This window comes from Sapajus apella, unplaced genomic scaffold (assembly GCF_009761245.1).
Source record: "Sapajus apella isolate SASKATOON/1434 unplaced genomic scaffold, GSC_monkey_1.0 scaffold57, whole genome shotgun sequence".
Taxonomy (NCBI): domain Eukaryota; kingdom Metazoa; phylum Chordata; class Mammalia; order Primates; family Cebidae; genus Sapajus; species Sapajus apella.
Window position 1 is genome coordinate 12,702,275 of NW_022436997.1, and position 12,140 is coordinate 12,714,414.

General features: G+C 36.2%; 1 protein-coding gene across 15 annotated transcripts in view; it reads left to right on the forward strand.

Moving 5' to 3' along the window:
• Positions 1-12,140, forward strand: part of NOL4 (nucleolar protein 4) — a 371,002-nt gene that overhangs the window by 310,213 nt on the left and 48,649 nt on the right. Inside the window, exon 10 of one of the 15 annotated variants that reach the window (XM_032245377.1) lies at positions 329-4,265. The exons of the other annotated variants lie outside the window; for them this stretch is intronic. Coding sequence (XP_032101268.1) covers positions 329-343 — 15 coding nt within the window. The 3' untranslated portion in view covers positions 344-4,265. Of the gene's footprint in view, positions 1-328; positions 4,266-12,140 lie in introns of those variants that run through there. 15 annotated transcript variants of the gene reach the window in all.

Below are 12,140 nucleotides of genomic sequence, written 5' to 3' on the forward strand. Positions count from 1 at the left end.
ATTATTTAAAGTGATGTGTAAAAAGATGTAAACATATACAATATATTATATACACATAAAGAAGAGGGTATTTGTCAATACGGTAAAGACTTTGGGTATATTGTTGAGGTAATTATTTGATGTTTTTAAATATTACCTCTATTTTAGTAACCTAAACTTAGCAGAAATGTAGAAATGCCTAGTCAAAACTGAAGTTTTAATGACAACACTAAGATAGATATCATTATGAAAAATATTTTATAATGAGTTAGAATTATTAATAATGCATATCTAAACACTCAGATAAACTGTTGATATGTATAAAATAGTAAAAATTATGATAATCTAGGATGATTCTGCCTAAAACAAAAAAAGGATAGAAAATTTTAATATGTATGATCAATAGAGAATCTGTGTATTCAAAATAATGACCTTATAGAATTGCTAAATCAGTTTCTAGATCATGCCTTGTGAAATTATGAAATAGGCATCAGGAAAGGAAGACAAAATATTGGTATATCCAAATCCATGAGGGGATTCTTTGTTTTGTTTTTTCTTTCTCAATCAATATATACTTCCACTTATAGGAGAAATTTTAAAATTGTATTTTAGTAACCTAAGTTTAGGTTACTAAAAAATTGTAGAATATCTAATTGTTTGAATGTATGAAAATTGTGCTGCTGACAGGTAAAATACATATAGAATGTGAATAATATGGCTTTTATATTTAAAGCTTGTGGAAAATGAATATGTTGACTCTATAGTTTTAAAACAATTTCAATAATTACAAAAGAATGCATATATGATAAATTGCACTGGATACATAATAAATTAAATTTGATATTTAGAATCAAAAGTGCTTTTTTATGTTATGAATCAAATCAAATTAGGAAAATTTTCTAACAGATTTGGAAGCACAATTTTGATGCAAGAATATAATTGGCAGATGTAACATATATAAATCTCTTGAAAACATTACACAATGTAGTCAAAAATGGTGTAAGCAAAAGGGAATTTATTATCCTGGGTGACTAAAAATTCTAACAGTAGGGCCAAATTTACATATGATTGACTGTCTTATAGATTATGAGTCTTCTTTCAGAGATCCCTTGGGGGTTCTGCTCCATTTTTGTTATTTCTTTTCTCAGGCAGATTATTCTCTTCTGGTAGCAGCAAAGGTGCAGCAGCTCCAGCCTTCCATCTTCCCCGTATGATTGGGTTACATATTCATCCCTGAAGCAATTGCTGAGGCCAGAGAAATGGAAAATGTATAGGTCACACAGTTTGTGAGCCATTGGTAGAGTAAATTCTATAAAACGCACGGAATGAGAGTAGGGTAGGAGGATCAGATACAGTTATGAGAACGTGAAGAGGGATGAATACTGGAAGGCCAATGAAAAACTGTTCACTACAGTGGACTGTACTGGCTTTCTAGGGCTGCCATCATAAAGTACCACAAACTCAGTGATTTAAAATAACAGAAATGTATCCTCTTACAATTCTGGAGGTTAGAAGTCCAAAATCAAAGTGAGAGAAGCCATGCTTCCTCAAAACCCCTAGAGGAGGATCCTTGTTTGCTGCTTCTGGTAGCCCAGCCATTCCTTGGTTTCTGGCAGCAAAATTCCAATCTCTGTTTCCATCTGTGTCTCTTCTTCTTTTCCTAAAAGATTACCAGTTAGTGTGAATTAAGGTTCACCCTAATTCAGTATTGTCTCATCTTAACTAGATTACACCTGCAATGACCCTGTTTTCAATTAAGATCACGTTGATTGGTATGAGAGATTAGGACTTCAACATACTTTTGGGGGGACACAATTCAACCCATAACAGTATACTGTTTGCACCTTCCACAATTCATGTCCTTCTAACTTCAAAAATATATTCACCTATCCCAATATCCCCAGAAGTCTTAATTCATCCAGCATCAACTCTAAGTCCAATCTCCTCTAAATATATTCAACTCAAAAACTACCAAATATTGTCTTTAAATCATCTAAATCCAGTGTGGGTAAGACTCTGGATATGGTCCATCCTAGGGCAAAATTTCTCTCCATCTGTACACCTGTGAAACCTGGAAAACAAGTTATATGCTTCTAAAGGACAGTGGTGGGACAGGTATAGGATGGACATTTCCATCCCAAGAGGGGGAAAGGAAAAGGAGAAAATGGATCAAAGTTCCCAAGCAAGTTTAAAACTCAGTAGGGTAAATTCCGTTAGTTTTCTAAGACTGAAAATAATTATTTGTGGCTCCATGTTCTGTCTTCCTGTCCCATCTGGCCAGTGGGCCCATCCTCTTGGCCAGCATGAGCAGTGGCCATGACCTCTTGGCCAATGATGTCCAGCTGGCTGCTGGCCTCAACCTCTGGGCTCATTGCTTTGCCCCTGGAATCATTCTTGTTTCATTCAATTCCATCTCTGTCCCTTTTCAGTCTGGGCTGACAGTTTTTCTGCAGGTATACAATTTTCAAAAACTTTGTCAGTCTCCTGTGTATGTCAAGGTAATCCACACTATTAGACATGGGGATTCTTTATACAGTACATTCTTCCTGGATAATCTCATCTGTCTTCCTAGAATCTGCTGAAATGGTTGATTGAACCCATAAATCACATATGTAATCTCTTTAGCATACTGCTGTCCAGCCACACCTGTTTTCAGAGCATACTATCTGAAAAATTTTTCCAGATCATCAGGTGCTGGTTCCTTGGTGTAAGTAAATTGAATCCATAACATGAGATAAGTCCAGTTTTTACATTGCACTTTTTGAAGAATGCGTGTATGGCTTTATGCTCATTAGCCTCACTTAATAGGAATTTACCAGCAGAAGTATTGAAGGCACACAATTTACCAGCAGAAGTATTGAAGGCAGCAGAAATATTGGCAGCACAGTATTTACAGATGCAAAGTATACAACTACCACCAACTATCTTTAAGTAAGGGAAAACTACTTATAATTTAGAGTTTTATTTATTTGAAGATTTGAAGTACAGCCATTATATTCATTTAAAAATTTTTAAGTTGCATGAATTTTATCATCAGGAGACTGGAATAGATCGCTTCCTTCTGTCTCTGTCTCTTTTTCATCTTCCCTCTCTTCTTCCGTCTGTCTATGTTCCTCATACATAGTATAGAAAAACTCTTACACATAATATAGAAAAACTCTTATGAAATTTTGTATCAAAATATGAAGAAATCCCAGTCATCTAAAATCAATGATAGATGTGCAGAGCATAAGTGTTGGAGTTGTCGTTTAAAAAGAATAAGGTGAAACATAAACCAATAGGTACATGACTGCTTTTTCGTGAATGTGGAAAATACATGTAGTCCATTATGTCATTATTGTTTAAAAGGTAGAAAGTTTCTCTCTCTCTTTCTCTCTCTCTCTCTCTCTCTCTCTCTCACACACACACACACACACACAAAATCTATTTTAAGATGCTTTTAATAATTGTTTCTTAAATATTTTGCTTAGTTGTCATCATAGTAATTATTCAGTTTAAGATGTGAATGCAATAGATTTAAAAGTGCTTTGTCTACGTTAGAGACAAAGCTGTTACCCGGTGATTCTCCCATACATACACTGTACATATCCTCTAATTGGAGCCTCCTAAATTGACACTGCAAATAAGTACTTCTTAATGATGATGAAGAAGCCAGTTACTGAGGAGCTGCTTCGTGAAAAGTACTGTCATTCATAGCTGTAAAGTACTAAACAAGCCTTAAATTATATCTTCTGTTTTAAAGTCAAACTAAAAGTAATCTATACATGTCTTTTGTTTATTTATCCTATTGCTTTCATCGAAATATGAAAGCACTTAAAATATTCAGCAGTGACTTACGTGTTATGGAAGCGACCACTCAAGGCAGGATTTCTGAAAAGTTATATGCATGTCAGCATCAATGCAAGCCCAGCAGCAGCTGAGCTCTAGCCCTGTACAAGGTGCAGGGGATAAACACCAGGGCTGCCTGTGTTCAAATTCTTTCCCTGTCTTTACCTGACCGTGTCTCCACTCATGAGGAGGAAAGGGCATGCATCTTTGTCTTTGTGACACATCAAGGTTCCTTCTTCTTCGAAGCTCAGACGTGTAAAAAATGCTGTGGATGCTATTGTATCAAGGAACTCAAGAATGCCTGGTGCTGTGCTATACCAATGGCAACAGGGTCCAATCCAAAGATGGCACACCCATTAGGGCTTACAGATATTTCCAGTAATCATCTACCCTTGCTTTGAGACAAATGACTTACTTCAATAAGTCCTAAAAAACACTGCGCCAGTATTTTGCAAAAATAAAATACAAAAAAATAAAAATATATTTAATCATTTATTTATTAGTAATCTCTATATAGATTGCCAATATATAGATACTAATCCATATATATATGTATAGATACTAATCCATATGTATATATATAACTAATCTATTTATAGGGTAGTAAATGGCAAAAGTGTTTTATTTGGCCTGAACATTGTTGCAAAATGTTACATTTGAATGATTTTATATAGGCACATGCTCTTGAATTTGGCACTGTCTTCATAACCTCCTATTGTTCAATAGTTAGAGCTCTTTACTTTTGCTTGGTTCCTATGGGGAGTTGAGTTTGAGAGGAATTTTGATTCACCTAGTTTTAGGCAAGTATTTTTTATCACCCGAACATATGTGCCAAAATTTTTGCATTAAAAATTAAAGCTTTTCTAATTCTTCAAAAAATAATTTGGATGAAAAATAAATTAGTCTGTAGATGGTTTACTTCTTCCAGTTGGCACAAATGCACAGATACTGCTTCCTTTACATATTTATTTAGTAGAATAGAAAATTATGATAAAAGAATAGGAATAAGAATGCTACTTAAATTTGATACTTACCTTTTCTAGATCTTAGCGTGGGTGAATGTGTAGTTTTGCCCTTGAGAGGATACTTGCTATATATTATAAATATATGTCAGTAAGAATATATTAATAATATATGAATATACATAAGTAAGAGTATATGAATATAAGTCCAACTCATGCTGAATGATGAACCTCGTCTTTAACCAACCACTGAATGAAGATTTACTTCCTTTTTAAAATTTCAGTATTTTGTGTGATTCCTATGAGCTGCTTTGAAACCAGCAGCCTTGCTCAGTGTAGAAAATGAAAGATGAACAATTGAGCTGGTTTATTTTCCTCTTGGCATGAGTCTATCAGTATTCGTTTTGAACTGAGCTGTCTGTCATTCCTGACAAGTCCCAAGGGAAGATAAGCCTTTGGGTCCAAAATATTAACAGGTAAACACAGTATTCATGTTTTGCCATAGCAAAGATACGTTTAATTTTAAAATGGGGCCAGAGTCCCTAAACCTACTTCAACAAGTCCTAAAAAAACACTGCTCCAGTATTGTGCAAAATAAAATACATAAAAATAAATAAAAGAATAAGATGTTTGAACAACAACAACAATAAAATAAAACCATTTAAAATGAAGAATGCCGGGGATTAAGTGTTCTAAAAACCCACAGCCCATAAAATGTGTTTAAAGCAGGTGAGGCAGGAGTGAGAAAATCCAGTAAGGAAAAGACAGCTTCAGTAAGCAATCCCAAAAAGGTATGTATTTTAGAACAAGGTTCTTATTTAAAAATTAGCCTTCTGGCTGGGTGCAGTGCCTTACGCCTATAATCCCAGCACCTTGGGGGGCTGAGGTGGAAGGGTTGCTTGAACCAGGAGTTTGAGACCAGACTGGGCAAAATAGCAAGACCTCAACTCTACTAAACATTAAAATCAAATAAAAAATAGCTAGACATAGTGGCATGCAACTGTAGTCCCAGCTACTGGAGAGGCTGAGGAGGGAGGATTGTTGAGCCCAGGAATTTGAGCTTGCAGTGAGCTAGGATGGCACCACTGCACTCCAACAAGGGCAACAGTGAGACCCTGTCTTAAAAGAATTAATTAATTGGCCAAGCACAGTGGCTCACATCTGTAATCTCAGCACTTTGGGAAGCCAAGGCAGAAGCATCATGAGGTCAAGAGATCAAGACCATCCTGGCCAACATGATATCTCTACTACAAATACAAGAATTAGCTGCTGTAATCCCAACACCTTGGGAGGCTGTGGAGGGTGGATCACGAGGTCAAGAGATCGAGACCATCCTGGTCAAAATGGTGAAACCCCGTCTCTACTAAAAATACAAAAAATTAGCTGGGCATAGTGGCACATGCCTGTAATCCCAGCTACTCAGGAGGCTGAGGCAGGAGAATTGCCTGAACCCAGGAGGCGGAGGTTGCGGTGAGCCGAGACTGCGCCATTGCATTCCAGCCTGGGTAACAAGAGCGAAACTCCGACTCAAAAAAAAAAAAGAATTAGCTGGACATGGTGGTGTGCGCCTGTAGTCTCAGCAACTCCAGAGGCTGAGGCAGGAGAATCATTTGAACCCGGGAGGCAGAGGTTGCAGTGAGCCAAGATCACACCACTGCACTCCAGCCTGGTGACAGAGGAAGGCTCTGTCTCAAAATAATAATTAATAAATAAATAAATTAAAATTAGCCTTCTATAGAAAGAGTTTAAGATGATCATGTTTGATTTTGTTTTATATACACTACCTATATAGCATTTTACTCGAAAAGCTTTATAGAAATGAATATTATCCCATTTATATGTATTCTTCAGGGCAGATAGAACTGGACCCTTTCATCCACCCAAACACACCAGGATAAAAGGAAGGGGTAGTGCTGGGCCCAAATTTTACTGTAACTCTGCACAAGCTGCTGACCAGTATTACAGCATACTTACCCACAGTTCACATATCTACACACACACCTGTGCCCCATCATTTCTTTTGCAAGAGTTCACAAAAGGCAAAGGAGGAGGAAAGAAAGTTATACTTCCTTTGCATAATCTGGGCTTCTGATAATTAAAAATTATTAATCACTTTTCTGATAGTTGTACTAAAATGAAAAAAATGCTTATCAGTAAATCCAGCATTCTGCATAGTGACTGGGCTAAAATAAACAGAACAAATCCCATCAAAGAGAAGTTTTCAAGTAAAGATAATACTGAATTCATGGAGAAATAGTCTATGTAGTTCCATTGTTTTTCTCTTTGATTGATTTTATTTTATTTTAATGGCTATTTTAGAATAAAAATACACTATCCTCTCGAACTGAATGTTTGTACTTGAAACTATACTTTAGGACAAATAGCAAATTTTAGAAGATTTAAAAGCAAGTTTGAATGTTTGCATATAAACATCTGAAGTTATACCTAAAAATAGATACATTTAGTACTAGGCATGCCTAAAGAATCTTTATATTTAGCAATTATTATATGAAGTTTTGTTTACTGGGAAAACAGATATGAAAATTGGACATGTTTAATTTGAATATTGGCACACACTTTACATTAAAATAAAAAAGTATTGGATATTAAAAATATATAATCAGACTTTTTTTTCATTTTTGCCATTTAGTTTCTTGATTGCCTAACAGAATTAATTTATACCTGTTGTACACTGAGTAAGAGTTGCTTTGGATACATTTTCCTTTAACCTATCCTAGCCACCTATAAAAGAGTTCCCAGATGACTATGACAGAGTAAGCCTGTTAAAGGTTATTCCCTGATGAGCAGCCGGTACCTGATGGAGAAAGGCCGGAATTGCAACCCTGGAGGCTAAAGAGTTACCTGCTTGTTATCTTCAAGTCAAATAGGAGTGCACAAATATTAAGTGCTTCCTATATCAAGCCATTACATGGAATATGAAAGATGCATTTAATCATTTATTTAGAACTCATGAAACATAGGGAAATATTCTAGAGCTTGGAATAGGGCAGGAAACTGACACTAACATTCCCCAATCAGAAAATAGAAGCGTACAAAAAAATTGAAAAATGTTTACTGTATCACTCTTTCACTCTCCCTGAAAAGAGCTAATCTTACTCTACCGCATCATTCACCTTCAAAGTGCAGTCACTTATTGTTGTTAGAAAGACCATAGCTTTGCTGGGCACAGTGGCTCAAGCCTGTAATCCCAGCACTTTGGGAGGCCAAGGCGGGTGGATCACAAGGTCAAGAGATTGAGACCATCCTGGTCAACATGGTGAAACCCTGTCTCTACTAAAAATATAAAACATTAGCTGGGCATGATGGCGTGTGCCTGTAATCCTAGCTACTCAGGAGGTTGAGGCAGGAGAATTGCCTGAACCCAGGAGGCAGAGGTTGCGGTGAGCCGAGATCGCACCATTGCACCCCAGCCTGGGCAACAAGAGTGAAACTCCGTCTCAAAAAAAAAAAAAAAGAAAGACCATAGCTTTAGGAGTCATTTAGACACCTCCCCCACTGCTGTGCTACTCTGTACTGGATAACGCTGGAACTCAATCCATGTGACTCTGATTCCTCCTTTGCAATTTGGGAATCATTTTTATATCATAGAATTGTGAAAACTAAGTGAAATCATGTATACATCACATATAACCCATTGCATGACTCAGAGAAAGCATCAAGGAGAAATTGACTTTGTTAGCTGGTTCCCAGGAGAGAGAACTTCAAGGAGAGCTCTGCTAATTCCAAACATCCTTTATTGAAATTTCTTTGTTTCTATTGTCCTGTAATATCCACCCTTTTGCTATATTCTACGCTATTTTATGACACAAAATAAGTCTATCTCCTCTTTCATAAGACAGTTCTTCATATATTTAAATACATTATTAGAAGCCATATATGTCTCCATCTCCACACATTAAGGATGAGCACTTCATGCCTCTAGCAGAGCAGTCCCTCTCCTTATATACTACAACCCGTTACCTCTTGCCTGTTCCAGAAATTCTCCCTGCTCTCTCTCCTCTAGGACCATTTTTCCTCTTTACACTGGATTCTTCCCATCAGCGTGCATACATACTATTCTTCTTCCACCACAACCAAAGGAAAGCAAACAAACCAAAAAGCAAAAATTTAAAAAATATATATTTCCACCTTCCCTTAGTTTCCACACTTCTCTTTCCCTTTACAACTGTAGTCCTTAAAAATATTGTCTTAAGTGACTGCTCCCTAATTCTCTCCTTTGATTTCATCCTGCACCCAGTCAGGTTTTGCTACCATCCATCACCAAAGTTAGTCCCTTAAAAATCCAGTGATGACTTCCACATTTCTATATCCTATAGTCTGTTTCTTAGTTCTTGTCTTACTTGCACTATCAGGGGCATTTGCCACAGTTTATTACTTTGTCCTCCTTGAGGATTTATGCTGCAATTTACTTTTAAAACAACATATGAATTATCTTCCTATTTCCTTGCAGCTCCATCTTACTCGCCTATGCTGGTTTATCCTTGTCCTCTAATTCTAAAATTTAGAGTGCTCCAGGCTTTAGATCTCTTCTCTTTTCTCCTGTCGTCTCACCACTTTCAATACCATGTGTAATGTGATGACTCACAAATTGATATGCCCAGCCAGGACTTCTCCCTGAACTCCAGATCCACATATCCAACTACTTTCTCGGCATGTGCTCTTGGATGAATGTTAAATGGAGTGAATGTAATGTGTACAAAACAGACCACAATATCAAACCCAGCCCAGTTAATGTCCTTCATTCTTACAGGTGGCATGGCTAAAATCCTTGGGGTTATCATCAACTCCCCCTTCCTTTCACATATCAATCCTTTGACACTACCACAAAATATGTCCAGAATTCAATCTGCCCACGCTAGTCCCACCCCTTGTCCTTTTCCAGGCTACTGTCATGGCTCATCTGAATTATTACATGACTTCTTAGCCATCCTCCTCTTCCTCTTGCTCTTATCCCTCATTTAGTCTGTTCTTTATATGCAGCCAGAATGATCTTGTTAAAACATGTCAGTTTATGTCACTGTTTGATTGAAGCCTTCCAGTAGCTTTCCATCCTGTTCAGAGAAAACATCAAAGTCTTTACTAGGCTCTAAAAGACTGCACTTAGACTTGCTTTGTGTCACCTCTCTCACCTTCTCTCCTATTATCCCCTACCACACAGGCATCCTTGCAGTGTTTTGACACAGTGGCTCTGATCCTGTCTCAGGGCCTTTGCACTTGTTCCTTCCACTGAGAATGCTATCCCTGCCCCAGCATTCAAGTGGCTTGCTCCTTCACTTCCTTTTTTACTAAAAAACCACCTTTTCAGTGTGGTCTTTCCTGGCCACCCCATTTAAAATGCCAAATCCTTCTCCCCAAAATTTTATATCCTCCTTTCATGCTTTTTATTTCTTTTCGGTTCTATTTACTGTCCTATAAAATGCACATTTTAAATATTTACTTTGTAAATAAACATTTACTTCTGCACTAGACGACAAGCCTCTGAGAAAAGACATTTTGTGTTATGTTTATTCTCTACACTGGGACGTTACCAAGCACACAGTGGGATTACATAAATATATGTAGAATAAACGTATGACCATTACCCCTTTGTCTTCTCTTTGCTAGTTAAAAACCTCAAAGGGTAATGGTGATTCGTTTATTCACATTATTAAGCTTTGAGATCTTCCAGGAACATGGCTGTTTCACGTACACAGGTTTAGTTCATTGTGTGTCTCACAGTATGGCACCCGAGAAGCCTTTGACTTGCTCAGAATAGCAGAGTAGTGAAGCCCTCAAACTCTGGAGTGCAAGTTCACAGGTTTAGATTTCAGTTTCTATGCATATAGCTGTGTGACCCAGGATAAGTCACTCAGCAGTCTTTTGTTCCTTTGTTTATCAATCTATGAAATAAGAGTTTAATATTGATAGGGATGTTGTGTGGATTCAGATAAGCTGACCATTAGCATAGTTTCTGACGTAGAGAAAATGTTCAATTAATATACTCTCTTCTACTAGGTATGATATACTTTTATTGATGTGACCTAAGATGACATATATATTTTGCCTAATTCATCTATGCATTAGATGTATGCAATCATGACTCTTGTTAGACTAAAATCAATTATAATTAATTGCAAAGTTGTTGTCTGTTTTCCCTGCTAACATGAAAGCTCACTGGAAGCATGAATTTTTTCTCTATTATTCATCAAAACTAGTGTCTTGCTCATTATATGTGTTCAGTAAGTATTTAAATAAATGTTTTATTTCATTATATCTCTATTTTTTAAGGATACTAAAGCTAGGCTATTTATTACTGACTTTATGTGTATAGGTAAACTTTTATACTCAAGTGTTAGGCTATACTTTTAGGCCTATTAAATTCATCTTGGGAAATATCAGCCTGTAATGAAATTGTTCAAAGTCTCTTTCTGTTAACTTTACATGTTGTTTAGTCTTTCCCTTCCCTCTTCATATCTCTGTCTCTTCTTAACACACAATTGTTCAGTACTCTACAAATATATTATCTGTCTCATTAATTTAAATATTGAGTAACAAAGGGGTTAGGGCTTAGGCCTATGACATGACATACAAAACATTTTTTCTAGTTAGATTAATCCATTCTTCAGTGTTTGGATATGGTTATTCTGTTAGATGTGAACCATCCTAATAGTACTATATTTCAGTGCACACTTTTCTATTTTATCAAATGCTTTGTTCTACTTCTAGAAAATCACAATGACCCACCTTCATAATAGTCAGTCCCATCACAAAGAAAATGAGGTAAGTTTAGCACGTGTTATTTCTCAACACTTTTAACCCATATTAAAAGGTTTAATGAGTTATGTTTCCATCATGATAGAAAAAAATGCAATCTTTCTGTTTACATATTTTAGATGATCTTGTTCTATCAAAGATTTCAGATGGAGTTTACCATCTCACATTTTAAAAGCATTTCAAATGTCACTAAGCTGAAATTTCAAGGTACAAGTAAAAGCTTCATTTAACTGTTCCAATTCTGTATTATATTACAAAATTTGTCCTAACTATAATTTAATACATATATTAAAGTTTTAAAATGTCCATGCCTTTTGATGTGGAAAACTGAATCCTTGCATTTATCTGTACTTCCTTCCAAAATGCTACCAAAATGACTGTAAGTGGATATATAATATTTAGATTTACAAAGAGATAGAAAATGAGAAAGGACTCAGAAAGGATGAGATATTCCAACTCATTTTTGGAAAATGAAAATCTGTCCTCTGACTATAGGGTGACACCAATAAGAAGCTACTCAATCTCTGTAGACACTGGAAAGTCTAAGAACTGAAGGCACAACATATTATATAAAATAGATTTATACACATATGAAAA